General features: G+C 39.5%; 1 protein-coding gene across 11 annotated transcripts in view; it reads right to left on the bottom strand.

The window, feature by feature from the left end:
* The window catches only part of FRY (FRY microtubule binding protein), a 347,615-nt gene that overhangs the window by 212,801 nt on the left and 108,170 nt on the right, over positions 1-26,644 (bottom strand). For 10 of the 11 annotated variants that reach the window (XM_035003581.1, XM_035003580.1, XM_035003582.1 and 7 more), the window contains one exon: positions 3,057-3,256. In XM_035003581.1, the coding sequence (XP_034859472.1) occupies positions 3,057-3,256 (200 nt within the window). Of the gene's footprint in view, positions 1-3,056; positions 3,257-18,997; positions 19,063-26,644 lie in introns of those variants that run through there. The other variant, XM_035003589.1, reaches the window with a different exon arrangement.

Below are 26,644 nucleotides of genomic sequence, written 5' to 3' on the forward strand. Positions count from 1 at the left end.
ATTGGAATTCACTTTAACCATATTATACATACATCAAACACCTCTTGGGATACCTGGGTGGCTCAGATGGTTAAGCGTCTGCCTTCAGCTCAGGTCACGATCCCAAGGTCCTGGGATCGAGTCCCGCCTAGCAGGGAGCCTGCTTCTCCCTCTGTCGCTGCCTCTCTCTATCTCTCTCTCTGACTCTCATGAATAAATAATTAAAACAAACAAACAAACAAACAAAATAACACCTCTTGCTATGGCTACAGTACAAAATGTCAAATGCACATTAACATTTTTTGAATCCAGTAGCAAGCCACAGAATCTACTCACACTTATTGTCTCGTAAGTAAGCAAATACAAGGACAAAAATTACTAAGCATTTTCCAGCAGACCAAAAATGGAAATGGCATGAAGCTTGCATTTCTGCCAAAAAATACAAGGGGAATAAATAGTCCCTTTTTATAAAAAGCAACAATACTAAAAATTGATTGATACATTTCTTGAGCTAAAAACATAATGTTCATCTACTTGGCCCTCAGCATCTAGTGGACTCTCATCCTTGGCGCACCATGAAGATTTGCTGATGAACAGGACTTACACTGTTTCTTTTTTCTTGTTTGGGGGCATTTAAGTTGTCTCACTGAAAGGAACAAAAATGCTTACCTCTAATTAAAAGAATGCTGTGGCACATATTAGTTGTTCAGACATAATGTTTACTCCAGGAAGAAAATGCTACACATATAAATTCCAAGCTAGTAATGATGAGAAAGTTAAACCCAAACTATTTTACTTCGTAAATTCTCAAATAATGACATATAAACTATTATTTTGGAAAGACGGATGGCTCAGAAGGTGTCAGGGCCTAGCCTTTTTAGCATCTCTTCCAACTTTTGTAGAACTTCCCTATTCCTTAGGGCAAATCACCATGGCAATTTCAGAGAACCCTGATCTGCCACTGTTAAGAAGTGAAAGAACTCTTCTTTGGGGCTTCCCACTCTCTGCTCCTTAAACTCCCCCATGACCTCTGGAGCAAGGTGGCTTCTCACCCTCCACCAGGGGAGACAGGCTGCACAGCCTCAGCATCTCTTGAGGTGTTTGGAGGGTTCCAAGAATCAGCACAATTTGGGGCAATGAGAACTTGGGTACTGGATTTTTGGTCGATTCAAGTTATAGGACAGCCCTGTGTTGGTTTGTTTTAAGACATTAAAGAAGGTATCTGCAGATGAGGATGACCATGTAAAGACCAGCAACAGAATGTAGAGAGTTCAGAGGTGGGCTCTGAAGGCATCCACCTGAGTTCAAGTCAACACTGTGAGACCTTGGGCAATTACTTTGCCCTCTGTGTGCCAACATTTCCCATCTATAAATGGGGATATAAATACTACCTACCTAAGGTCACTGTGAAGATTAAAGGACACAATAAATTAAGCCCAGTGCCTGGCACATAGTAATTACTCCAGGAATACTAGCTATTATTATTAGCAGTAAGAGTAGCAGAAAAATTAAAAAAAAAAAAAAAAGAGTGGATAGGGAAAAGGTACTGTACTAAGGTTTAATTTAAAGGATTAAAACTATAAAACCAAGAAGTGTTCTATAAAATAGGAAGCTAGAATTCATAAAGATAACCTCCATTGGTTTAATAAAAGCGTTATTTATTTATTTGTCAGAGAGAGAGAGAAAGAGAGCATAAGCAGGGGGAATGGGACAGGGAGAAGCAGGCTTCCCGCTGAGCAGGGAGCCTGATGTGGGGCTTGATCCCAGGACCCTGGGGTCATGACCTGAACAGAAGGCAGACGCTTAACTGACTGAGCCATCCAGGCATCCCTCTAAATAAAAACTTTAAAATGCAAAACTTGTAACTTTCAGGCAACCACATATTTAACAAATATTCTTGAATTTTGATTCCCAAACCTTAAATTGTGATTCTTACAAAGGTCATTTTTCCTTTTTTTTTTTTTTTTTTTAAGAGAGGAAGAGTGGGGGCAGTTAGGGGCAGAGGGAGAGGAAGAGAGAGAATCTCAAGCAAACTCCATGCTGAGCACAGAGCCCAATGTGGGGCTTGATCTCACGACCCTGAGATCATGACCTGAGCCAAAACCAAGAGTCCGACGCTTAACCAGCTGAGCCACCTGGGCGCCCCACAAAGGTTATTTTTAAGAGATGATGTTGAGCATCATCCATTACGTATTTTTTTAAAGACTTACATTGTGGGTTCAATAATATTATATTCAATTATTTTAAGCCCTGATGCGATAAAGCCAACCTCACATCATCCTCTCATGCCCCAGTATCTTCTCAAGAGGTACAAAGCTGAGCTCAGAGAAAAAGCTGTGTCATTCTGAATTCCTTTCTTTTCTCTTATTGTGTGTGTCCCGCGAAGGTCAGAAAACAAGTAATCTGAATCTACCAATTGGACTTTTCTTCCTTCCTGACTGTCCTTTTGAGATTCAGGACTCTGTCTGTAGAGCCCTTGTTAGAGCAATTCACATCAGGCTGAAACACATGCCTTATTTTGTAGCAGAATCATCTGCAAAGAAAGATACTGACGTCCAAGGACATTATCTGTCTAATAAGAGACCTAAAGGTAAGTGAGCCGAGAATTTCCTGTCCTCCAAGTTTCAGAAAACAAAGAGGTGTTTCTGAATGACTCACCAAATAACTTCCTCAGACAATAGATCACTGAGACCATGTGTTCTCAAACTGGGAGTCCAGGCAGCCACTTGAAGAATGATTTTTTTTTTTCTCATTTACTTTAAAAACAGACAAAGGATTTTCACTAAAGTATATATACATAGCAGAAACCCTGGACACAAGTTTTCTAGGATTCATACTTATGCTTATTAGTCTTAAATGTAGTAGTGAAGCATGCTACTTAAGTGTATTTGCCAAGGATTGTTTTGAAGTCCTTGACTCATTTTTTTTTCTTAAATCAGGAAACTTAATTATAACCTTTTAAAAAATTACCTATGGTATCAAGAACACTTTGGGAAATCCATCTTTTCTTGGAGCTGTAAAATCTACAATATTTAGTGTAAAGATGAATTTGAAAGGGTGTCGTGGCACGTACTCACCAGAGGTTCTGCCATAATGATACGAATCTTACGCTCAGCCTGAGTGGTGAAGTTGACAAATAAACTCTTGAGAACATATTCTCCTGGTTTGCTGTCTGGGTCCACATTGATGGGTAACATGGTTGGCGGCCCCTTCTCTCTTTGTGTGCCAGAAACAGGTGGAACTGGAGGCTTGATATAACCGTTGCCAACTGGAGAAGCTGAAAAATAGGACAGATGTTCTTATTGGCTGAAAATAACATCATAAATATCCGGACTGGCTGTTTTAAAACATAAACATAAGGATACGAATCGTATCAAGAATGCTGCACTTCATGTCCTAACTTGGCCTTATTCTTTAGGAATACTGTCAGAATTTAATTATTTTGATTACATTAAGTTTGCATTATGCCATGTTGGATAATCTCGAAGTACTTCTGGTTACCACATTGCTTTAGGTAAATTACCTTAGTAGCATGCAATACAGCTGAGAAATCCTACAGCATTTAAGACGTTTTTTGCTTCTTTTTTATGTCCCAGGGAAATGGACTAAGCAAATGTATGTGGGGAAAAAAAAGTGATTTCTTGTTCTAGTTTTCCTAATGGCCAGGACCTCTCTGTGCTTTATTCTAATAATGGAAAAGGCTCTGGGGGTGGCGGCTTCCAGACTTTTCCATGAGCCCAGAAGTTTCAGAAACCCAGTTGGCTCTTGCCCCTGACAGAGATGTTCCTCTTGAAGGATAAAAGGCTCAGGCAGTGCCCCATCTACGCCATTCAAGGTGTAGGTTTAACTCTTTTACTCGTGCCACGCTTCAGTTCAAGTTAGGATGCTTCTTCTCACCCGTCATGAAATGTGCAGATTCCCTATTTGGATTAGATCTGGCATGGAGGCAGTTGTCAGAGTCCCCAGTAAGTGGTCTCCGTTCAGAGTGCAACAGAATCAATTATTTTAATTTGAGAGAGAAAACAAATTTTATTCGTAAATGAAAATTTCACGTCTCTCCACTTTGTACTATACTTTGGCATGTCAAACTCTAACACACACCACCTCCTTTACCTAGGTACTTGTGAGATGGTCAGGTATGACAGGTTTCTTTCTTCAGTGAAAGAAATGGTAAAAGTTAAACGTGGTTAGGACAGAGGCATCAGAAGTGCTAAGGACAGGATGATGATAAAGTAGACTTTTTTTTTTAAGGAAGACCATCTAGTTCTGGATGACTGGATACACAGATTAAGGAAGAGAGTGAAGAAAAAAGTGAATTTCTAGTTTGGATACTGGTTTGGATATCAAGAGGATGGTGGTGTATCTTTGATAATAAAAGAGAAAAAAGTCCTAGATCCAGGAAAGCCGAATACTTTTCTCAAAATGACAAATAAATTCAAGGCTTCTCCTCCCTTCTTTCTATCCCAAGCAAAATTCTGAGGAAGCCAAGCAAAAATTGTATTTATTTTATTGAATGATAAACCTGTCCTCATGTTAGGGTATAGGTTTCTCCCTCCTCTTTCCTCCTCTTTCCCTATGCCCCTTCCTCTCTATTCCATTTAACCTGCCATACAGGTGAGGGGTACCTTACATCTGGAGGGTCTTCCCATAACTCAACTACCACTAAACTTTATGGCCTCTCAAGTTATAAAAATAAAATATGTCTTAGGTATAGTATTCCATTTCTTCTCCATTCTTATGAGCTCCATCTTAGTCCAGGCCCTTGGAGATTTAAGGCTTGATGATTATAGCAACCCCTTTGCCGACTTTCTTTCACTCATTTTACTTTCTTCCCCATGGCTTTAATATAACATTTTTCTGCTCAAGATTTTCAGTGGCTCTTAATTATCATCCAGCCTCAAACACATGGCCTGCTTTTGACAGCCTTCTGTAGATTGCCTGAACCCAGCACCTGAGTCATACTGATGGCCTCGTGAGCACACTGTTCTCCCTTGTGCCTCCTTTCCACTCTTTTCTGCTCATCTAATTCTCTTGTCCTTTCAGAACCATGTCTACATCCATGTCCACAAAACCTACCTTCACCAGGCCACCCTTCACTGATAAGTATGTATTAAAAGATTTAAACATTTAACTCACACTCTTTGGCATTGCACATCCTACATTACCTAAGACAGACTCTGAAGACAGTGGACAAGTGAAGTGATTATCAGTTGGTCCCATAGTTTATCCCAGGTGTGGACCTATAACTGAACCATATATTCTGCTACATGTATACCCCTGAAAGTTTCCCAACAAGACTGTCACCTCCTGGTCTAATACAGAGTTCTTCACACAGATAATACTCCATAGATCTCCTTAAATAACTACCTAAAGTGACAGCTTACTTTATTTCTGTACATCTTGAAGTGATTCATAGGGAGGGAGCTCTCGGAAAAGAATCCGGAGTTAGAATCTTTAAAGGAAGAGGGTGCGGTATTTGCAATCGAGAGTCATTAGTTAAACGGCGCTCCAAGCAGCTCCCTAAAAGGCACGACTTATTCTAATTGGACACATTCAAAATCAGGTGATGCCACTTAAGTGCTGGTCATCCCTCTGCTTTACCTGCTTCTGTCTCAGTGCAGGTGTCTTTTGGAAGTGGGAAGCCTCCCAAGGCCAACTTACAGAGCGACATATGGTCTCCACGAGATATCTTCCTAATGTTATCAAGGGCATTGTGCCATAGGCCTGGAAACTGGAATATAAACCAAGAAAGTCTAGGTGAAGGGCAATCTTTCATTCTCTTTAGTTTTCCTCAGGATTTAATCCATTTCTAGAAGTCAGCACGAATCAGGTTGATGTAATATAAAATTGCAAGATCAGATCCATAATTATAAGACTCTGGGGCCCAAAAGTCATAACCACAGTGAGAGGATTTGTCATAAGGGCGACCTCTGGCAGGCCGCCTGCAACGTTGCATTTTGCACCAGAGAGCCGAAATCCAGATACCCGGAATGTCTCTCAGATGAATGTTCCATTTAAATGGCCAAAGTACCAAGTCATTGCTGTCAGAAAAAAACCCGAGTCCTGTACTTCAAAACCAGACATCCTTGTGAGTACAAAAGTCTGCATAGCCTTAGCGAGCTGGAACTAGCCTAGCCCAGCAGAGCCCCGTGCCAGCACTGAAGGAGATTCAAGGGGAGGGGGCCCATCACTCCTGCTTCAAACCCATCCGCTGGGCAGACAGAGACGCAGTAACTTTCAATGGGGTAAGCGTCCTTGAACAAGATCCGCTCTGTTTTAGTAACTCCTCTTCATCCTACCCTAATTAATTCATAACAAACCCTAGCCTTTTGTCAGAATGATTTTCAAAAGTAAACATAAGACATAGCACCCTTCAGTAACTCAGTTATCTGGTGACAACACAGTTGAGCACCAGGAAGCCCATGTTCTCTGGTAGTCAAAATTGAGTCCCAAAGTCCATACTAGTCAAAACACTAGAACATCACTATAAGAAAGACATCGTTAGACTCTACCTCTGCCCTTGCTTGCTTTTAATCTACACACGATTAAGATCACTACATCAAAAACTAATGTACTGTATGGTGACTAACATAATTAAATTAAATTAAAAAAAATCAATGGTCTAGTTTTTAAGTTCACGAGGTCTGGAAACAGAAAATTACGAGGGAAAGAGACAACATCTCTGGGTACAAACTCCAAGAGCAAAAGAAGGAAAAAAAAATGGTACTACGCTAAAAAGCCTCCCAAACTTAAAAATGAACTTGCGTAAAGTCGATCATGACTATTTTACATTGCATAAAGGGCCACAGAATCAGATACTCCGACAAGGTGTGGGGACAGTGATGTGTCCATCTGGCATGTTGTCACAACTAAGATTCATGACGGAGACCCTAACTCCTAGGGAAAGGCTATGGGACGTTTGATAGTCCTGTACTAGAGAAGGTGGGGAAAAAGAGTGATATAGATTTCCAAAAGATAAGCCTACAAAAATGGTTTGGGTGTACAAAAAATTTAGAATTAAGCTTAAGAATTTTGCTCTGAAGAATTACATCTCTTTCCTCATGGGGTCTGATTTGTAACTGGAACTTAGTTTTGATGGAAACCGACACACTGCCAATTTCAGGAACAGCCACGCTTCAGCCCCTTTCCTGATCTGCCAATGCAGACAGCTCCTGTTTGAATCAATTCTTCCCCACCGACAGTGTTTCCACTGCTTTCTGCCCAGCCGGGCAAGCAAGTCCGCCCACCCTTGGGGGTCCAGGTCAGGATTCCCTCCCCACCTGGGGGGGTCTGGGCCACCCAGCCGCCCCCATGGCGGCACCTCTGGGAATAGGGATCCCTGCTCATGAAAGGGTTCTGACAGGTCACCGTTACCTCATCTTCCCCACCTAAAAATGTATGTTGAAGGAACAATTTCATTTGCTAGATTGAAAACTGCTCTCATTTAAATTTCCTGCAGGGGATACATTTTTTTTTTTTTAAAGATTTTATTTATTTATTTGACAGAGAGAGACACAGCGAGAGAGGGAACACAAGCAGGGGGAGTGGGAGAGGGAGAAGCAGGCTTCCCGCAGAGCAGGGAGCCCAATGTGGGACTTGATCCCAGGACCCTGGGATCATGACCTGAGCTGAAGGCAGTTGCTTAACCAACTAAGCCACCCAGGCGCCCAGGGGATACATTTTTGAGCTTCATCTTCATCTGCTTTTATCCTCTCTCCTTTTCTTCTTCAGTTCATCTTCCCATCTGCACACATCAGCTCAATGTCCCTAGGAAGTCACACAAACTGGGGTTCCTGTGGGTGGGGAGCTGAGGTGGGGGCCCTGAAGAAGAGCATCGCGTTCAGCTATTGACCAGGACCCTACTTATCGAATCTTTTGGAAATCTGCTTTCTTTTTAGATTTTCTCATTTACATTTTAATCTTGAACTTAACATGTTCGAATTTTTCTCCATTGCATTCTTGTATCTTAAATGGGTTTTGTTGATATTATTATTTTATTCCAAATTCTGTTTCTATTTGGTTCTGCTGGATGGCTCCAGGGGCTGCTTTCTCTCTTTCTCTGGGTCTCTATTTCTTACAGTGAACAGGCTCCATTCCTTCATCTGTACGAAGTCTCTTTTCGGCTTTTGTGGCCCATTCATTACTTCTTTTTTAGATCTGTTTCTGACTGCAAGCGATGATCTTTCGAACATGACTTTTTTTTTCCCAGTGTCATTGCCTAATAGCTTGCCTTTGAGGCTGGCTGCTTTTAGCTGGCTAAGGTCTTCAGTACACTTTCCCTGAATTACCAACATTTCCAGGAATTACTAACTTCCTAACTGCAACACCAATACAAACACCCCACAACTCATAGTTCAGCTACGTTTTTATTATGTCACCGAAAGGAAAGGTAATGTCATAATGAGTTTCCTCATATGAACGTCCCAGAGGCTAAAAGTGGCACTGTTTGTTACAGGAAAACAACTGGTTTTCTCAGTCAGATTTTCAGCGAAGTTAATACCATCACTCTTTACAGGCTATCATTCATTCAATCATTCATTCATTCATTTCCACCAATATTTATTTAACGAGTACTTAGGTTTCACTCACTCTTCTAGGCAGTGGGAAGGTAGCAGTGAATAGAACAGATGGTTCCTGCCCTCACGGAGGTTACGGTTTGCTGAGGCAGGGCCATACAATCAGCAATTTTGCGTACACACACACACACACACACAGATCACAATATGTTCAAAAAGAAAAAAAGGAAAATTAAACAGAGTGAGGGGACAGAAGAATGTTCAAATATTTTAGTTTGGAGCTGCTGTGGAGAGGAATGAAAGCTGTGTGTCTTCTTGGTATCTAAGAAAATCCGAACAAATATTTGGCGTGGGCAGGATCTTCTTTTCCAACCCATCCCTTTGGCCCACCCATTTCTGTGTCAGTTCTGGTTGGGAATGAGGATGTTAACCAGGCTGCAAAGGGCATGAACCAAATGCCCATCTGACACACAGCTCCTCTGCCTCCCTCCATGAAGTATGTGACTCAGGAAAGAGGACCATCTTCGCCTGCTTTGCTCCAGCTTGTAACGATGGACAAGCACAGAGCCAGTTGTTCAAAACACTCAATGCTGTTTCTGATGTTCCCGTAACTAGAATCAGCCTTGGAGCATTTGAAATTAAAAAAAAAAAAAAAAAAAAAGGTTTCCTGGTCTTTTGAAGTGCCCCTGAGATTATATGGTGGTAATTGTTCAAAGTAGCTACTGCTCTTAGAAATGGAGGTTCATTTAAACAACTTTATTTCCCAGAGATCAGTGTAACCTATCTTTCAACACAGGAGTAAATTGATTAGAGTTCTTTGTTCACAGTTGAATATACATTATTCTTTCTGCCAGTTCTCAGGGACTCATTCCTTTTGTAGGTTCTGGGGTCAAATCCCGTTAGTACCCAAATGCTGGGATCCTTCTTTAGGACCTGATGTCCACACCAAATCCCTCTTTTCCTGTAAGACTTCTTTTGTTTACTGGCATTACAGGAACATTTCATAAAACATAACAAAGCAAGAATGACGCAGCTACTGTGAGAACATGTCACACTGTGTATAGAACTATAATAAATTGTCCACTAATGCATTTATGAGGGTGCTTAAGAAATGTCATTTTAAAAGGTACTGCAAATACTCAAAATGACCAGAAACTTTAAAAGTCATGCAAAATAAATTAGGATAAAAAGAAAAAAGTCTTCCAAATGTGATAGGAAGAATTATTTTCCTCTGAAGAGTATGATTAAGAAATGGAAAATGTTGGGATAAGAAGAAACAATTAGTTTGAGCAATAGAAAAATTATTTTTTTTTAATTTTTTTTTTAATTTTGTTTATTCAGGAGAGACAGAGAGAGAGAGAGAGAGAGAGGCAGAGGGAGAAGCAGGCTCCCAAGGAGCAGGGAGCCCGATGCAGGACTCGATCCCAGGACCCCGGGATCATGACCTGAGCCGAAGGCAGACGCTTAACCATCTGAGCCACCCAGGTGCCCAGAAAAAATTATTTCTTAACAAAGAGATGGATGATTCCTAATTTTATATATTTCAAAATCAGCAAGAGAATACAAGGTAAAAATACTCAGAAATGCTTTTTGCCTTGGAAGAAAATATAATCAGTGACACGGTAAGTTCTTCTTAACGAATTTCTATATAATTCTGGTAATGTGAAATGTTCCTCCCAGTTTTGTTGATAAAATGTTCTTCCTTTCTCTTTCACTACTTAGTTCTCTCAGTCCTATAGTTCTATAGTTCTCAAATTGTGTTTCTTCAAGTTTCAGGGTCCATACGATCTCTCTAGGATAATTAATGTCTTTAATCCTCAGAAATAATCCTAGAATCAACCTAGGCCAAATAATCTCACTTTTACAGATAAAACCATGTAGGTTGAGAGAGATGAAGTGCCTTGCCTAAGGTCACAGAGTGGCTGACCCAGGATCTGATCCCATGTTTCTCTGACAGCATATATTCTGAGCTTCTTGTATGACCCTGAATTTAAAAACAAACCAGTTGTTTATGATGAAGACTGAATAAAGTAAGTTCCCTTACTTTGGCCCTGGTATGAGCCAGTTCTGGGACTTTAGGGGATGAAGAAATAAAATATAAATGTTGTGACTTGGAGAATGAAGCTTCCTATAGATTAGTATAGTTGGTGATTTTCTAGAAAGGCTAACATAACTGCCAGCCATGGAGGTCCCTCCTGCAAAGTTGTCTGCCCTCTTAAACTTTAATGCATCTTATAGCCAGTAGAAGGGCTTTGGGAAGGGCTAGGAGTACAAAAAAGGAGTTAAGAAATAAAGGCCCATGGGGCGCCTGGGTGGCTCAGCTGGTTAAGCGTCTGCCTTCAGCTCAGGTCATGATCTTAGGGTCCTGGGATCAAGCCTCCCGCTGAGTGGGGAGCCTGCTTCTCCCTCTCCCTCTGTTGATCCCCCTGCTTGTGCTCCCCCCCTCTATCAAATAAATAAATAAAATCTTAAAAAAAAAAAAAGAACTGAAGACCCATAAAATATGTGAAATCTGATTACTGACACACCTTAGAAAGGTCTAGAGACTACCCCTTCCTAGATATACTGATGATATCAACTTTAACTGGTTATTATTCGAACAAGGAGCAACTGAACTTCTGTTCAGTCTGGGGCCTCTCCAAACCATTTTTGTCTTTGGTCTCCCAAAGACTTGATACCTGGGAGAGAGTGAAGGAGTTCAATAAAGAGAACAGAAGTATTGCGTTGCTGCCCTTTTTTCTTTGCTCCCTTCCTTTGCCTTCCAGTATTTTATCTGAGAGAAATGACAGTAACACTTCAGTTATTTCCTTTATAAATGTCTGTCATCTGCTAAGATGCAATTACATGGACCTTTCCCGATTTTCAAAGTAGGTACTGTCATCAGAGCCTGAAAGAATGTCTGCCAAGATCTGTGAGCAAAGGAAGATGAGGTTACATTGACATTTCAAGGTCCTTTCTCACCAAAAGAAGATCGAATAACCTGCTAGAGGCAGGATAATCCTGAATTTCAGCTTCCTTCTCCCCAACAGAACCGACAAACTGCTCTAATTCGTGTGTCCTTCACTGGCCATCTTCTCTTCCTTCTCTCATTTTCTTTTCCTTTCCATTTCTTCCGCTTCTGGCTTATTTTATGCAGCAAAATCTCATTAATTTGCAACCCATTGAGTCAAACTTTGTGATCACTTGGACAAGGCTTTGCACTTTTTTTTTTTTTTAATGTTAACTTTGAAAAAGATATGCTGACTTACAATGTGAATCAGTGGTGATCAGAATCTCTGCACATCAGATTCTCCTGGAAGGCCGGGCCCCACCTGATTCAGTGGGTCTGGGGTGGGGCTCAATAAACTGCGTTTTTAACCAGTCCCGGGTTATGCCAAAGTTGCTGGCCTGGGACTATACTGTCTGATGCCTCTGATATAAATAAATGGGAAAACAAAACAATTAATCCAGTTAATAACATTGTTTTTAATTCCATTTGCCTATAGAGATGCTTCATTAACTTTAACTAAGTTAATGCTCTTCAAGCAAAACATAGGAAGAACACTGAAAAGGGAGTCAAAGGTCCGAGTGTGGCTCCATATGACCTTGGGGATGAACTTGCACCAATGGGCTTCAGTTTCCTTATCTGTTATTCTTCTTTTTTAAAGATTTATTTATTTATTTATTTATTTGACAGAGAGAGACACAGCGAGAGAGGGAACATAAGCAGGGGGAGTGGGAAAGGGAGAAGCAGGCTCCCCGCAGAGCAGGGAGCCCGATACGGGGCTCAATCCCAGGACCCTGGGATCATGACCCGAGCAGAAGGCAGACACCTAATGACTGAGCCACCCAGGTGCCCCTATCTGTTATTCTTAAAGAGGCCAGGCCAGGTTTTCCTTTCTGCACCAATATCCCATGACTATATAAAAATATACACTGAAGGGGCGCCTGGGTGGCTCAGTTGGTTAAGCATCTGCCTTCAGCTCAGGTCACGAGCTGAAGGCAGAGTATATATATATATATATATACAGTGATATATCAATGAAATATTACACAGCCACACAAAGGATGAGATCATGCTATTCGCAACAACATGGATGCACCTAGAGGGTATTCTGCTAAGTGAAATAAGTCAGACTGAAAAAGATCAACTCCGGGCGCCTGGGTGGCTCAGTTGGTTAAGCGACTGCCTTCGGCTCAGGTCATGATCCTGGAGTCCCTGGATCGAGTCCCGCATCGGGCTCCCTGCTCAGCAGGGAGCCTGCTTCTCCCTCTGACCCTCCCCCCTCTCATGTGCTCTCATTCTGTCTGTCTCAAATAAATAAATAAAATCTTTAAAAAAAAAAAAAAGATCAACTCCATGTGGTTTGACTCACATGTGGAATCTAAAAAACCCCAAACAAACAAATGAATGAACAAACAAAAAGCAGAATCAGACCTATAAATACAGAGAACAAACTAATGGTAGCTGGAGGGGTACAAGGATGGGCAAAAGGGGTGAGAGGTACAGGCTTCCAACTGTGAAATGAGTAAGTCACAGGAATGAAAGACACAGCACAGGGAATATAGCTAATAGTACTGTAATAGCTTGTATGGTGACAGATGGGAGCTACACTTGTGGGGAGCATAACATATAAGTTTGTTGAATCACTGTTGTACACCTGAAACTGATGTAACATTGTCTGTCAATTATACTCAAATACAAAAATTAAAAAAAATTAACACTTGCCTTCCCTTGAATTAATATGAATTAGGTGAGATTGTATCATCTATCCTCTCTATGGAGGAAAGCTTTACAAATGATCCTAACCCTTCTACTTTTTCTCTGGTTCCAATCACCTTCTTGAGACTGGCAACTCCCTATACTACAGGTGGACACGTGAGGAAGCCTGCCTTTATTCCTAACTGTAAACCCAACACTTGTGCTGTAATTAAAAAAGAATTATGTACTGAGAGTCTGCCTTTCACAAAACCCTATACTAGGTCTAGTGAAGGACAGAAGCATCATCTCTTTTCTGGGCCACTGATTAACCAGACATTACGGAATAGATGGCATTTGACCTAGGTCTTAAAGGATGGGTAGGATTCTGATGGGCAGAGAGGAGAAAGGGGCAACCTAGTCAGAGGGAATAGCATGAAAGGTGCATGGAGGCATCTCCTAAGAGTCTCTCCTCATCCCTCCCTCCCTTTATCCTCCTACCACACAGGCCTATCTTAGCACACATGTTCAAGCTTTCTTTTCACTAAGGAACTGTAAAGTCCTTAAGAACAGGACTACATCTTGTCTTTAATCCATGCACTTAGCATAGTGCCTGGAGTAATTAATTAAACAACTGTGCTTACTTAATATTTGTTGAACTGAACCCATCTGATTGTGAATGAAATAACTGAGCAAGTATATATATGAAAAACTTAAATTCCTGAGTCCTATAAAAATGTAGGTTTCTGGCTCTTATGATTAGAATTAAGGTCTTGAATGGCAAGCCAGTGAGTTTAGACTTTATTTAGAGGACAACTGGGAGCTAGCAGGTTTCTGGGAAGAATGTTGAACTGGGGTTGTATAGGGTGGGCTAAAGAAGGGCTGTCTGAAGGACAATACAAATTAAAGACCACTGGACCTATTATGAGAAGAAGAATGAAGATGGGAATCTGGATGGGGTCTACTGAAACAGGAAGGAAGACAGTAAGTTAATCTTATACAGATGGACCTAAAGTCCAGTCATACCACCCTTTCCCAATAAAGAAAACATGCAAAATAGATTTCCTGGTGAGATATTATAATAATTAAGGTGTTTAAGAAGCATTTTTAGAGTATCAACTCTAGAAGCTTTCTCAAAATTCCCTACCAGTGGCAGGATATTGGTCAGAGTTTCTATACCAGACCACTGAAAGTGATGTTGGCTACGTACTCCTGAATGACAGAGTGGCTTTCAGGCTCCTACCACTGGAACAGAAATTACTTTGGCAGCGTAGCAGAGAGGGAGTTGTAACTTGCCCTATGTCCACGTTCATCAAGTTTTCAAAACATTCAGCTAATGTCCATTTAAAAGAAAACATTGAGGATACAGGAAAAAGTTAAATGTCACCCTAAGGAAGCAAGGAAGTAATTCAAAGTTAGGTACATTTTATTAGACAACTGCACTAATTTCTACAAGTCAATGGAGGAGATAAAAACGGGTAGGATGATTGAAGACTTAGGGGACAGAACAACCAAACATAACGTGTGGACCTTGTCTGAATCTTGACAGAAGCAGCAACCGTTAGAAGACATTTCTGAAAAATGACAATCAAAGCACCTTGAAAATGGACTGGAGATTAGGTTATGTCACAGAATTATGGTCAGTTTGGTTAGATAGGAAATTAGCACTGTGGGTTAGGTAAGAACATATCCATATTTTCTAGAATGTATACTGATTGTATGGAGTTCAATGAAATGATTGCTCTATTTGATTCGAAATGCTTTAACAAAGAGAAAGAAGGTATAAATGAAGCAAACCTGGCAAAGTTTTGATAACTGCTGAATCTGAGTGATGGTGATATGGTGTATATTGTACTATTATTCTTTCCCTTTTTGTGTTTGAAAAATATCATAATAAAAGATTTTTTAAAAGATAAGGCTCATTTGTACAAAGTTCCCTACATCTCATAATGGCAATAATGAAGCAATACTATTATTCCTTCATTATTCCATTGAGGAACTAAACTCAATTAAAAATACATTAAAAATCAAACATGACCTTTAATCCAGGTTCCATCACATAGGTTTGAATATTCACTCAGATCTCAGGTCCAACTACATCCTTCCACATGAACCAAATGTGGGACGAACGGTACGGGTTTCTTTACACTTAGGACACGTGACAAGGATGTGGGGTGTCATTTACACAGCCATCCTTTATCATACATATATCACAATACAGTTTGACTCCTTTCAGAAATATTTAGGTCTCAAAAGTTTATGAGTGTGATCAGCTAATCAATTAGCTGAATAACAAATTTTCTTCGACACTTGATATGTATAAGTTACTCTGCAAAGTTCTGGGGAGAATTCAAAGATAAATTTAAAAAGACAATCTGAGAGACTTTTAAAATGTAGTATTTTCAGCTACAAGATGCCACAAGGCAGTGTCAGGTTGGAAGAGCACATACATTTAGGAGAGCATATGTTAGCTTCATTTATTTATGTATTTCATTTGTTCATCTATTCAATCAGCTAATATTTACTGAGGGCCCACTCTACTCCAAGCATTGCATCATATTAGGACTTATGTGAACTACTTAGTATTTTTGTTGTTTGATATCTCTTGGATACGTTACTAACCCTTACTGTGTTTCCACTGAATGGACCACTCCCATGATTTGGCAGCCATCTTAACTCCTTTTTACTCACTGCCTTTCTTGCTCCTAGTATATAAACTTAACTTTTGTAAGGGGTCAGTAACAACAAATATGTTTTCCCTGAATTCATAGATTTATCACAGCCTCACAGCTGGGGGAGCTGGTAGTATGCAGGGGAGGCAGGCATTAGAAAATAAATACACCCAGAAATATAATTACAAAATAGGAATTGCTGTGAAGGAACAGGGGAGACATATCTGTGACTGTGGGGTCAGGGCAGGACTCTCTGGGATGGTGACACTGAAGTTGAGGCCTGGAAATAACCGATGATAGGTACACTCAGAGAAGGCATCAAGAAGGAAGAGAATGGGGATGGGGAGTGCTGGGCTTGTAGGAATTCATATAAGTAGGGAAGAAAGGACACTTGATGGTGGCTCACTCATTTCTGGCCAGCCACTCCCTGGTACTTCCCTATACCTAGCTTTACCCTCCTGCAGGGCACTGACCTGTCTCCAGCTTAGAAGCCCAACATTCAACCCAAGACTCACACTTAAGTCTATTGAGAGAGCTATTTCTGCAACCAAGCAAGATGCTGACAAATAAAGCACCGATCTGTCCGGGAGCAGAATATAGCCTCACGGATGACAGCATGTCATTTCAGTAGAGAACTTGACTATCAGTGTGTTGAGCATGCCTGGCTTATGAAATCTTTAAAGCAGTTGTCAAAGTGCAGCTTGTGACCCATTACTCGATCATCAAACCAATTTATTGGGTGCTAATCAGGATGAGTTCAAGGAGATAGAATAGAAAACCACAGAAGAGAAAATAGCAGGGTGATGACATCCTGCACAGTGAGGGTAAGTAAGCACTATTTCACAAAACTTTCGTTTTCAGTCTCTGTCCCCACTTACAGATGTGTATGGGGGGTATGTTCTGGGTCATAAGGCAAAATGTGTTTTTTTCTGTGCGTCGTGGTCAAAAAGGCTCTAGAGGCTGTCGCTTGCAGACCACTATCTGGACATTAGACATTACCCCAAATGACAAGCCCGGCTTTCTGAGCCATTTTATTAGAACCATACTGAAGCTGGGCATCAAGGGAAAGAGAAGAACGTCTCTGTCAGAAGCTTTTGCCACTGTGCTAGTGGGAGCATGACACAGGGGCCCAACCTAAAGGGACAACGAGGACAGAGAAGACTGGATGTACAGGGATGGCCACCAGGAGCAGTGCCAGAAGCTGCCATATTTTGACAAATGAAGGTCATAAAGCAAAGTTTTAGCTATGCCTCTGCAGGATCCCCTTTCAGATTACATGATGAAGGCAGTGACCTGAAAGGGAGTCTAATCCTACATATGTCTTTGTTAATACAGATTATATTATAAAATGCATACACACAGTTACAATATGCACTGCAATATGCATTCTATTAGATAACATATACACATACATATGTATACAATAATATACATATACATATATATGATATAGACATTACGTATATGCATTATATAATATACATGATAACAAAAGATACATTTCCAAAATCTGTAGTAAAGGAAGAACTTCCAGTGCAGGGTATACAGTAGAAGCTCACTCAACGTTTGTTAAATACATTAACTGAATAAGTGAAATCCTTTGTAGTCTGGTTAGTTTTTTATTTTGTCAACATCAAAACAAATTCCTGGTTCATATGCACTTATTTCCTTCGATGACCGCTCATTTAATAAAAAAAAGATTTTAGGTTTCATTAGATTCTTAAATAGTTACAGAGATGTACAATGACTATGTAAAAAATTCACTTGATACATGCCTACCAGAAGTTTATAATCTAGGGCAGTGAGGCTGTGATAAATCTATGAATTCAGGGAAAACATATTTGTTGTTACTGACCCCTTATAAAAGTTAAGTTTATATGCTGGGAGCAAGAAAGGCAGTGAGTAAAAAGGAGTTAAGATGGCTGCCAAATCATGGGAGTGGTCCATTCAGTGGAAACACAGTAAGGGTTAGTAACGTATCCAAGAGATATCAAACAACAAAAATACTAAGTAGTTCACATAAGTCCTAATATGATGCAGCATTTTTTCTAAATACATGAAACTGTAAGTTTTATCATTTAACTTGTACACTTGTTACACATCAAAAAAAAAAAAAAAATCTCTCAGAGGGAAAAAAAAAGTTCCTTAACACACACTCAACTTTTATAAACCACAAAGTAAGGAGTAAAATAATGACTAATAGAGATTTCATTCCTAGAAACAGAATGGTATCATATGTAAATATCTAATAGTTCCCTTAGAGATAGTGCAGAAGAATAATTAACAAGTAATTAAATCTCCCAAATCATTAATAAACAAAATATTTCTCTTCTATTAGAGCAATATGTTGTGCCTTTGCCATTTACAAATTAACTTTTCCTACCTTCATTAAATAGAAAGTTAAACGGTCGATATCCAAGATGCATGCAATTAACCCTGTGTCATGGAAGTTTTCTCTCATTAATTTTTCTAAACTGTTATACAATATTGCTTACAAGGTTATATGCTAGAACTAATGTAACCAGGCTATTACTCTGATAAAAGAAAAGCAGAGGCATGCAGTTTGGACCCATTTAATGTTGGTTAACCCATGCTTTCCTGTTTTTTAATTTGTAAACAATAAAAGAAAACATTTTATTTGTAAATGTTGGAGAAGGCGAAGCCAAAAGCAAAGGAAAAACTGCCTCAGGCTTATTTCAATGCTTTAAACAAAATAATTGAGTATTTACATTAATATTTAGAAGAAATCAAGCATAAATCCTACTCTGCTGTAATACAAAATGCAATGGTATTACCTGTTTTCCAAATACATCCTAAGCTATTTTTACAGATTGCAATTTTGCAGCACAGATAGTCGTACTGAATCTTTTAGTGAAACTTCAGTGCACAGAAAAATTCCATTACATCACAGCCTGTTGTTCCATAGACTTACATATAAAAGTTACCTCTGCAATACTGCAATCCCAAACAGAAACTTAAAAAGCAATATTCCTGCCTCTGAACAGTGACATTATAAGCAAATCCCCACATGCAGTTGCAGTTGGCAACCCCCCACCCCCATCCATTGAAACCTTTAGGAGAACCTTCCCCTACATTCAGCATTTAACAACCAACGATCCACGCCATACATGTCACCAGCCCTTCATACCTACCAAGCCCTTTTATGAAGCTGATCACACAGGATCGTCTCCAACAAGCTGTTGTAATCTCCATGAGCCTGAAAAGGAACCCAAACGAACAGTCTGGAACTGCTACAAAGACTATGTTCCAAAGCAAAAAAACATAATGACGGACTCCATGATCCCGTTGCTCAATGGCACCATAAGTGTCTCAGCCACAAGGTAGGGCTCTCTTATTTTTGGCCAAGGTGTATTTTTAGTCAGGTGCTAAAGACCTACAGTAGAAGACAAACTAAAACAGGCCTTCCGTCCAGGCAGACTCTTCATACCAATGGGACAATTTTTAGCTGCACAGTAAGACAGTGACCTACAACTCAGAGAGTGCCCGTATGTCTATATTTATCCACGAGAACATACTATGCTGACAGATTAGTAAAGCTGCTCAAAGCACTCCAGGAACATGAGCCCGACCCACACGGCTCACCATAAACAGCCCATGCATACCGAATGCACGCTTTACCCACAGCTCTAGCTCACCCGCGCTGTTGTGTTCTGTGATTGAAGAAATTTAAGAGCAGAGATAACACAGGGCAGGTGATAAACCGTTGCTTTGGGAACTAGGAGCTCTTGGCCACGAGTACAAACAGCTTTAAACAGCTTAAATTCTTATAGACAAAACCAATAGCAGAGAATCCCCATGTGAAGCCAAGAGTCAGTGAGAAACCATACACCCTTAAGGAAAAATGAAACACTGAACATCTGTTGATACAACCAGTAAAGAAAAGCGATTGGGTTTAATTCCATAGTTCTATTATTTTAAAAGCACAGCCTAAATCAACTGGTTAAAAAACTTAATTTATAAGACCAGGAATGAGCCACTATTTATTGGTGAACATTAAGTATCTCACCCCCAAACGAAAGCAGGTTTAGACCAGTGAAGAGACTGAGAAAGAAAACTGCAAAGTTACTTAAAAACAAAAGTGTAACTAATTGATCTTTCAGTGGGCATGATTTCTGACAGACGACTTCTATGAGGGTCAATGAAAATCTATGTCTTCACTAACACAGCTGCGAAGAGCATGAAAGCCAACTAATTTTCTATTCTTGATTTACTCAGGGTCACTGAAGGCTTTCTTGAGCATTACAGGTTGGAATTACAGAACAACACAGTATGGGGAATGAACTGAAGCCTTTCACAGGAAGGAGAAACGTCCAAAGTACCCACATGAACACTTCAGGCAAGCAAAGGTGCCAGCAAAGATGCCCCATGGCACCACTGAGTCTCACACATTCAGGGTTTATAACCTTTAAAGAGTTGGCTGATGTGCACATGTGGTATTTGGTTTATGTTTTACTCAAAGGGGTCCAGACAATTCTAATACAAGAGTGTGCCTATGGACGTATCTGTGTTTTCAGCAACAAGGATTCTTTTTCAACTCTCTTCTTTCCACATCTAAATTGGAATCAAGACTTGACTGAAAATTTGCACTTTGTCAGCTTCCAATCTCTGGTGCTATTATTAGAGCAGCCTTCCAAATGATGTGACTGTCATTCAATTAAAAGAACATGACTTCAGGCAGTCTTATAGAAATATCAAAAAAAAGTATTTGTCATTTTATTTTTCACTCTTTTTACAGATACTCCTTACCAAACAACCTGTAAGGGGGGTGCAAGGTGAAGAAAGGGCAGAAAAGAGAATATTAGCGGGCACTGGGCTTCAGGTACTCTGCTAGGCACTCTTCACATATTACTTCCAGCAACCTAATAAGGTAGGCATTACATCTTCAGCTTAGAGGCGGCAGAAAGGAATCAAAACTGCCCAAGGTCATTCAGATGCAGGTTTGTCAAACTCCCAGGGTCACTGCACTTAATTTTTAGTCTAGTACTTCCCTTAATATGAATTGGAACTTCTTTTTTTTGTTTTTATTTTTTTCTCTTTTTTAAAATTTACATTTTGTTAGTGAACATACAGTGCAATATTGGTTTCTGGAGGAGAATTCTGTGATTCATCACTTACATACAACACCCAGTGCTCATCACAAGTACCCTCTGTAATAGCCATCCCCCATCTCGCCCATCCCCCGCCCACCTCCCTCCATCAGCCCTCAGTTTGTGCTCTACCATTAAGAGTCTCTTATGGATGTTTTCCTCCCTCCTTTTTCTCTTTCCCCCCTTCCCATATGTTCATCTGTTTTTGTTCCTCAATTCTACATATGAGTGAGATCATATGGTATTTGTCTTTCTCTGACTGACTTATTTCATTAGCATAATATACTCTAGCTCCATCCACATCATTGCAAATAGCAAGATAGCCAAACTATGGAGACAGCCCAAATGTCCATCAACTGATGAACGGATAAAGAAGATATGGTATGTATATATATATATATATATATATATATTATACACACAATGAATTGGCACTTCTAAGCCAATGGTAACCTTAGCATATTTGTCTTTGTATACATTTAAGAGCAGCCCTCAAATAATCTACTTTTTTTTTTTTTTACCTAGAAATTTCACTTATTCAAAACCCAGCTGAATTCCAGAGATTACAGTCTTATTTGATGCCCTCCATGGTCTATTTGTCCTTCTGTGATAGCCAGGCACTTACTGGTTTGGGGAGCATCCTTAGGGCATGAACCACATTGTTTTCATCTTTGGGTTCCCTAGGGCCTAGTACAAGTTGAAGTAATGAATAATCAAAGGTGTCCTTATAGTCTAAACAGATGGCATAAAGTCCTATTAAAGTTCAGAGTCTTTGATACTTTGATAGAGTTCCCACCTAACCTCATCCATCTCCACTGAGAAGTTACTTCTCTGACGGTGGACATTATTCTAACACCCTAATTTCCTCCTCAAGCTATGTTAGATTAAAAGTAATTGTGGATGGGTGAAGGCTTCTAAAGTCCGGCATACTGACAGCTGAATTAAGTGACAGCTGATGGCTGATGGCTCATAGTAACTGAAAAATCGGGAACAACAAAAAGCAGACATAAAACTTTTGAAGGATAGGAACTTAAAGATAACTTAGTATAAAAAGAGTTGACCCTTAGGGCACCTGGGTGGCTCAGTCCTTAAGTGTCTGCCTTTGGCTCAGGACATGATCCCAGGGTCCTGGGATAGAGCCCCGCATCGTGCTCCCTGATCACTGGGAAGCCTGCTTCTCCCTCTCCCACTCCCCCTGCTTGTGTTCCCTCTCTCGCAGTCTCTCTCTCTGTCAAATAAATAAATAAAAATAGTTAAAAAAATAAAGAGTTGACTCAACATTTCAAAGCTCCAAAGGTAGCCATATATTATAGAATCATTAATTAATACATTTGTTAATGATCTGAATTCATTTAGACATGGTTAAACTATGTTAGCATCCTATAGTCACAGACATAATATAGAAAATACTAAGGTAATTAACAGAAAGAATTCTGTTCACAATTATTAAGTTAAAATGTTTTGACACTTCAAGAGTTAAGCTTCATGACTGGGAGAAGTTTCCTCAGACACCATTTGTTCCCTGATGATGCTAAATAAATGTCATGCATTTTAGACTATATTAATATAATCTAAATAAATAAAATCAACTGGATTACTGGCATGTTTAATTGATAGTTCCATAATAACCCTCAAATCTAAATTAAATTATTACTTTAACAGTTAATCTAATACTCATAAAAATTTCCTCTCTGCTTCTGGGTGGCCTGGTGGCATGACTGCAAATACTTTTAAGGGCAAATGAAAGTCCAAACCCGATACTTCTACCTTCACAAGCTTAGAAGTTGCAAGGAAGTTCCTGGGTGTGTTTAGTTTACCTCACTGCTTCAGGAAAGATTGTTCTTAGGCTCCTGGCCAACTGATAGCTACTGTATTAGCACGAAGGTTAGATCACATAACCACTCTCATTAAATGTAGCCTCGTGGTCTATACACCTTCCTTAATGTCAATGTCAATCCACACTACCATATTATGGGAAGCAAGAAATATCCTTTAGACACCACCCAAGAAATTTTTTCCACCTTGAAGAAAAAGCCAGCTTTTAAAATGATCATATTAAACACTATTTCATTCAAAACCCTCAAGTGATAAAAAAACTTAAGCTGATGATGATTCTTGTTTCTTTCTTCATCCTTGGTCTTATAAATCCAGTATTTCTCATGAAGCCTTTAGAACTAGTTTGTGATATATTTAATGAAACATTTCGGTAATCAAGTGGTTACATTTTATATGCATAATAACACGCACATTACTCTTTCTGGAAATTTAGGAAATACAAGTATTGAAGTTTTATCACAGAAATATGGCAGTTAACAATAGATGCCAGTACCAAAAGGATGTCTTTTCACTCTTTTTCCATGACATAACATAGTATAGAATATATTCATTCATCTGTATTAATAAGTCTTTCAGAGACAAAGAGCCTCTGAGGCTGTGTTAGGGTAGGAATCAAGTACAGCACCAGAATTAAGCACACCGTAAGCACACATCACCTGCAGATCAGAGAGCTCCTAAAAGACAATGTGTCATTGTGCCTGGAAGTTGTGGTTATCAAGGAGGCATCTAGTAGTGGGGAGTATTTGCCAAGCATGTAACTGCCTCAAGACATATGCTGCAAACACATGCAGCCTGAAAATGCTTACCAGGAAGACCTCTAGGAAAATACTGGTTTGTCTTGGCACAGAGTGCCTCTGGAAGCAAGCCACCATGAAAGAAGTGTTCTCCCAATAGGTGTGCGATGCTCATTACGTACAGATCGTCTGAACCTACATGGAGGCTCTCTTTAAGCCTCCATGTATCACCTGTGGTGTAAATTACCAGGTGGACTTAAACCCAGCCTTGGGGAGGAGAAGCGGAAGGGATTCTATGTAAATGAGAAGTGAAAGAATTTACATGTTACGTGTTCTTATGGATTCTAAATGCTTTTGCTCCAAAAAGTTTCTCTCGTGATTTCCTTCCATCAGCTTATAAACATTCCCTTGTTCTATAATTATAATCCCTAACTGGATCTCTCCCCGCCTACAGTCTTTAAATTATACGATTCTGGAGGATTATGGTGTTGATCTTGTTTCTTGACTTTAACTCATTTATTTTGGGGGGAAGGGGCCTGAAAAAGCCCAGAAATGACCCAAAGCTAGAGAACTCTATAAAAAGTACAGATTCCAGGGCCTCAAAAAGACCAACAGAATCTAAACCTCTGGTGAGGGTAGAATCTGTCTTTTTTTTAAAGGCCCCATAAGTGATTCTGATGTGCAGCCAGGTTTGGAAGCTACTGATGACCTCTGGGAATATGTAATAATGAATGATAATTGAGCATCCTGTAACTGTCTCCCTAGACAGAGGAATGCAGAGGAAAGTTTGAAATAGTTACCGTCTGAACAGAGCTATCAAGCTGGTAACCTCAAACTTGCGACTTCCAACATAACGAAGCATCAGGAAGTAAACCTAAAAATCTTAGGGTTTGCTTACTCTGTCCTTAATTTGTTTCTTACCTTAAAACAGCCTCATAGGTTCCTCTTCTCTGCTCCAAATAGATGTCAATCCCAAACCCAAGTACTTTATACACAGACTAACACAAAGTCTTTCTCCAAGTCTAACTTTTATTTACTCACAACTCAAGCAAATGGGATGTAGAAAATCAAAAAGCAAGATGTAGCAAATGATCACTTGATGGATGCAAAATTTCTTAAAAGCACTCACACAATTAAGGACTATGCCAACAAAAGCTGGGCAATGCCATTCATTTTAGAGTAAACCTCCGGGAATCAATTCATAGTCCTTAAAGACATTTCCGAATGGTTGCCCAGAATAAAAAAAAGGGGGGGGCATATGTGCTAGAGGACATGGTGTCAACAAAGGGTGAAAACTTCTGAAGGATTATATTTTCATCCAAAACATCTAAATACCTAATAAAATAAACCTGACCATGGGAGTCCAGTTCCGATTGACTCATTCACTGGAGTTCAGGTAAGTACAGTCAGAATGAGAGTAAATAACTATTTGCATCAAAGAGAACATGCTTTAAATCAAGATTTCTGAATTTGAAGTTTTGTCTGAACATTATTAACATTTTCTATTATGTATATAATCTCTACTGACATGGTTAATGCCAAGAGCTCAGGAAATTAGCCCATTGTCTTTTTTGCCACTCATTAAGAAAGCATATAGAATCCAACAATGTCTAAGAACAGGCTACCCTGAATGTTAGGGACCCATGCAGCTAAATATCCCATGTCCATTTCCATTTAGTGCTTATGAATAATCTATACTGGTTTTACTTAGAAGCAAGAGAAATTTCCAAAAGAGAAATTTATACATAGAAATGTATGGAGTAAGAACACCACTATTTTGGGGGCTATAATTGTTTAAAATTTTGCCTTTAAAAGTGCAGTGGAGTGGGGAGAAGGCACATAGCTTTTTATTACTAAGGAATTTTCTTTCCTCACCACCTTCATCTCCATAACTTTGCTCTGCCCAAGGAGGATTCTGAGACAACTCAGACGTTCTCCTTGTATTCTGGGTTATTGATACTTTGGAGAATCAAAAAATATGGCCCAATAGAAGGGTCCTCCTTCAGGTAAGACGTTGTGTCCAAAGCAGGGCATCAGGAACCCACCTGCACCTAAATGAAGCAAAATATAGATTCCATGGTAGCATGGACCCATAAGTCCATGTTTAAGGGCTCTCTCTGCCACACAACTAGCTAGCCACAGGTCCTTGGGCAAGTCACACAGCCTGAGATGCAGACTATTCATTTGCATATATGATAAAGTCAGACTTATACTACGACAAGACAGCAATCCTGCAGCATTTTAGAACTAACTAAACTTTCCTTAGGCTAATCTAGAGAGTTTTAGTCAAAGAAGATCTCATTAGTCTAGCAGGCAGAATGACAAGCTGGATGTCAGAAGTTACTACTAAGCACAGTCAGTTATACTGGGAGGTATATTTGGGAGGCAACTCCCAAAATGAAATCCAGGTTTAGAGTGTCTTTATTTTATATTATGAAATGGTGAAATGCCTAAAAGTCCAAGATCTTATTGAAAAACCATTCAAGACAATTTCTAGCCACATAGAGCTATTAAGCACTGAAATTGTGACCAGAGCAACTGAGTTACTCAATTTTAATTCTAATTTGTTTAAATTAAAATTTAAAACCTGATGTTTCATTCAGTTATCAGAAAAAATTTAGATATGTTTGGAAGAATTGCATATATGAAACTATATTTAATTATCAATTTTATGAAATCTAAGTAAAAATAAAGTATTTTGACCCATTTGGTGTCCAAATTTAGATGTACTGGTGGTGTCAGACAAACACTGGATTTTGAAGAAACAGTCTCCCCCAAAATGTAAAATACTTATTAATAATTTTATGGTGATTACATGTTGAAATAATACTTTAGATATACTGAACTAGGTAAAATACTTCATCAAAATTAATTTCAGATGTTTTAAAGCTGTTTAATGTGGCTATTAAAAAATTTAAAATTGCATATGTGCCCTGCATTACATTTCTCTTATACATGCTGTTCTCAAGACCACTTACTGCTTATTATAAGACAGATATATGGGAAAAAATTTTTGTGAATAAACATGGAAAGCCATTAAGAAAAGCCACAGTGTTGCATAGTCACGAATTAGTCCAATTCCATGCATAGTCCGATATATTCACAAATAAATGATAAAAAT

Source organism: Mirounga leonina, unplaced genomic scaffold (assembly GCF_011800145.1).
Source record: "Mirounga leonina isolate KUSES-001 unplaced genomic scaffold, KU_Mleo_1.0 Mir_127, whole genome shotgun sequence".
Taxonomy (NCBI): Eukaryota; Metazoa; Chordata; class Mammalia; order Carnivora; family Phocidae; genus Mirounga; species Mirounga leonina.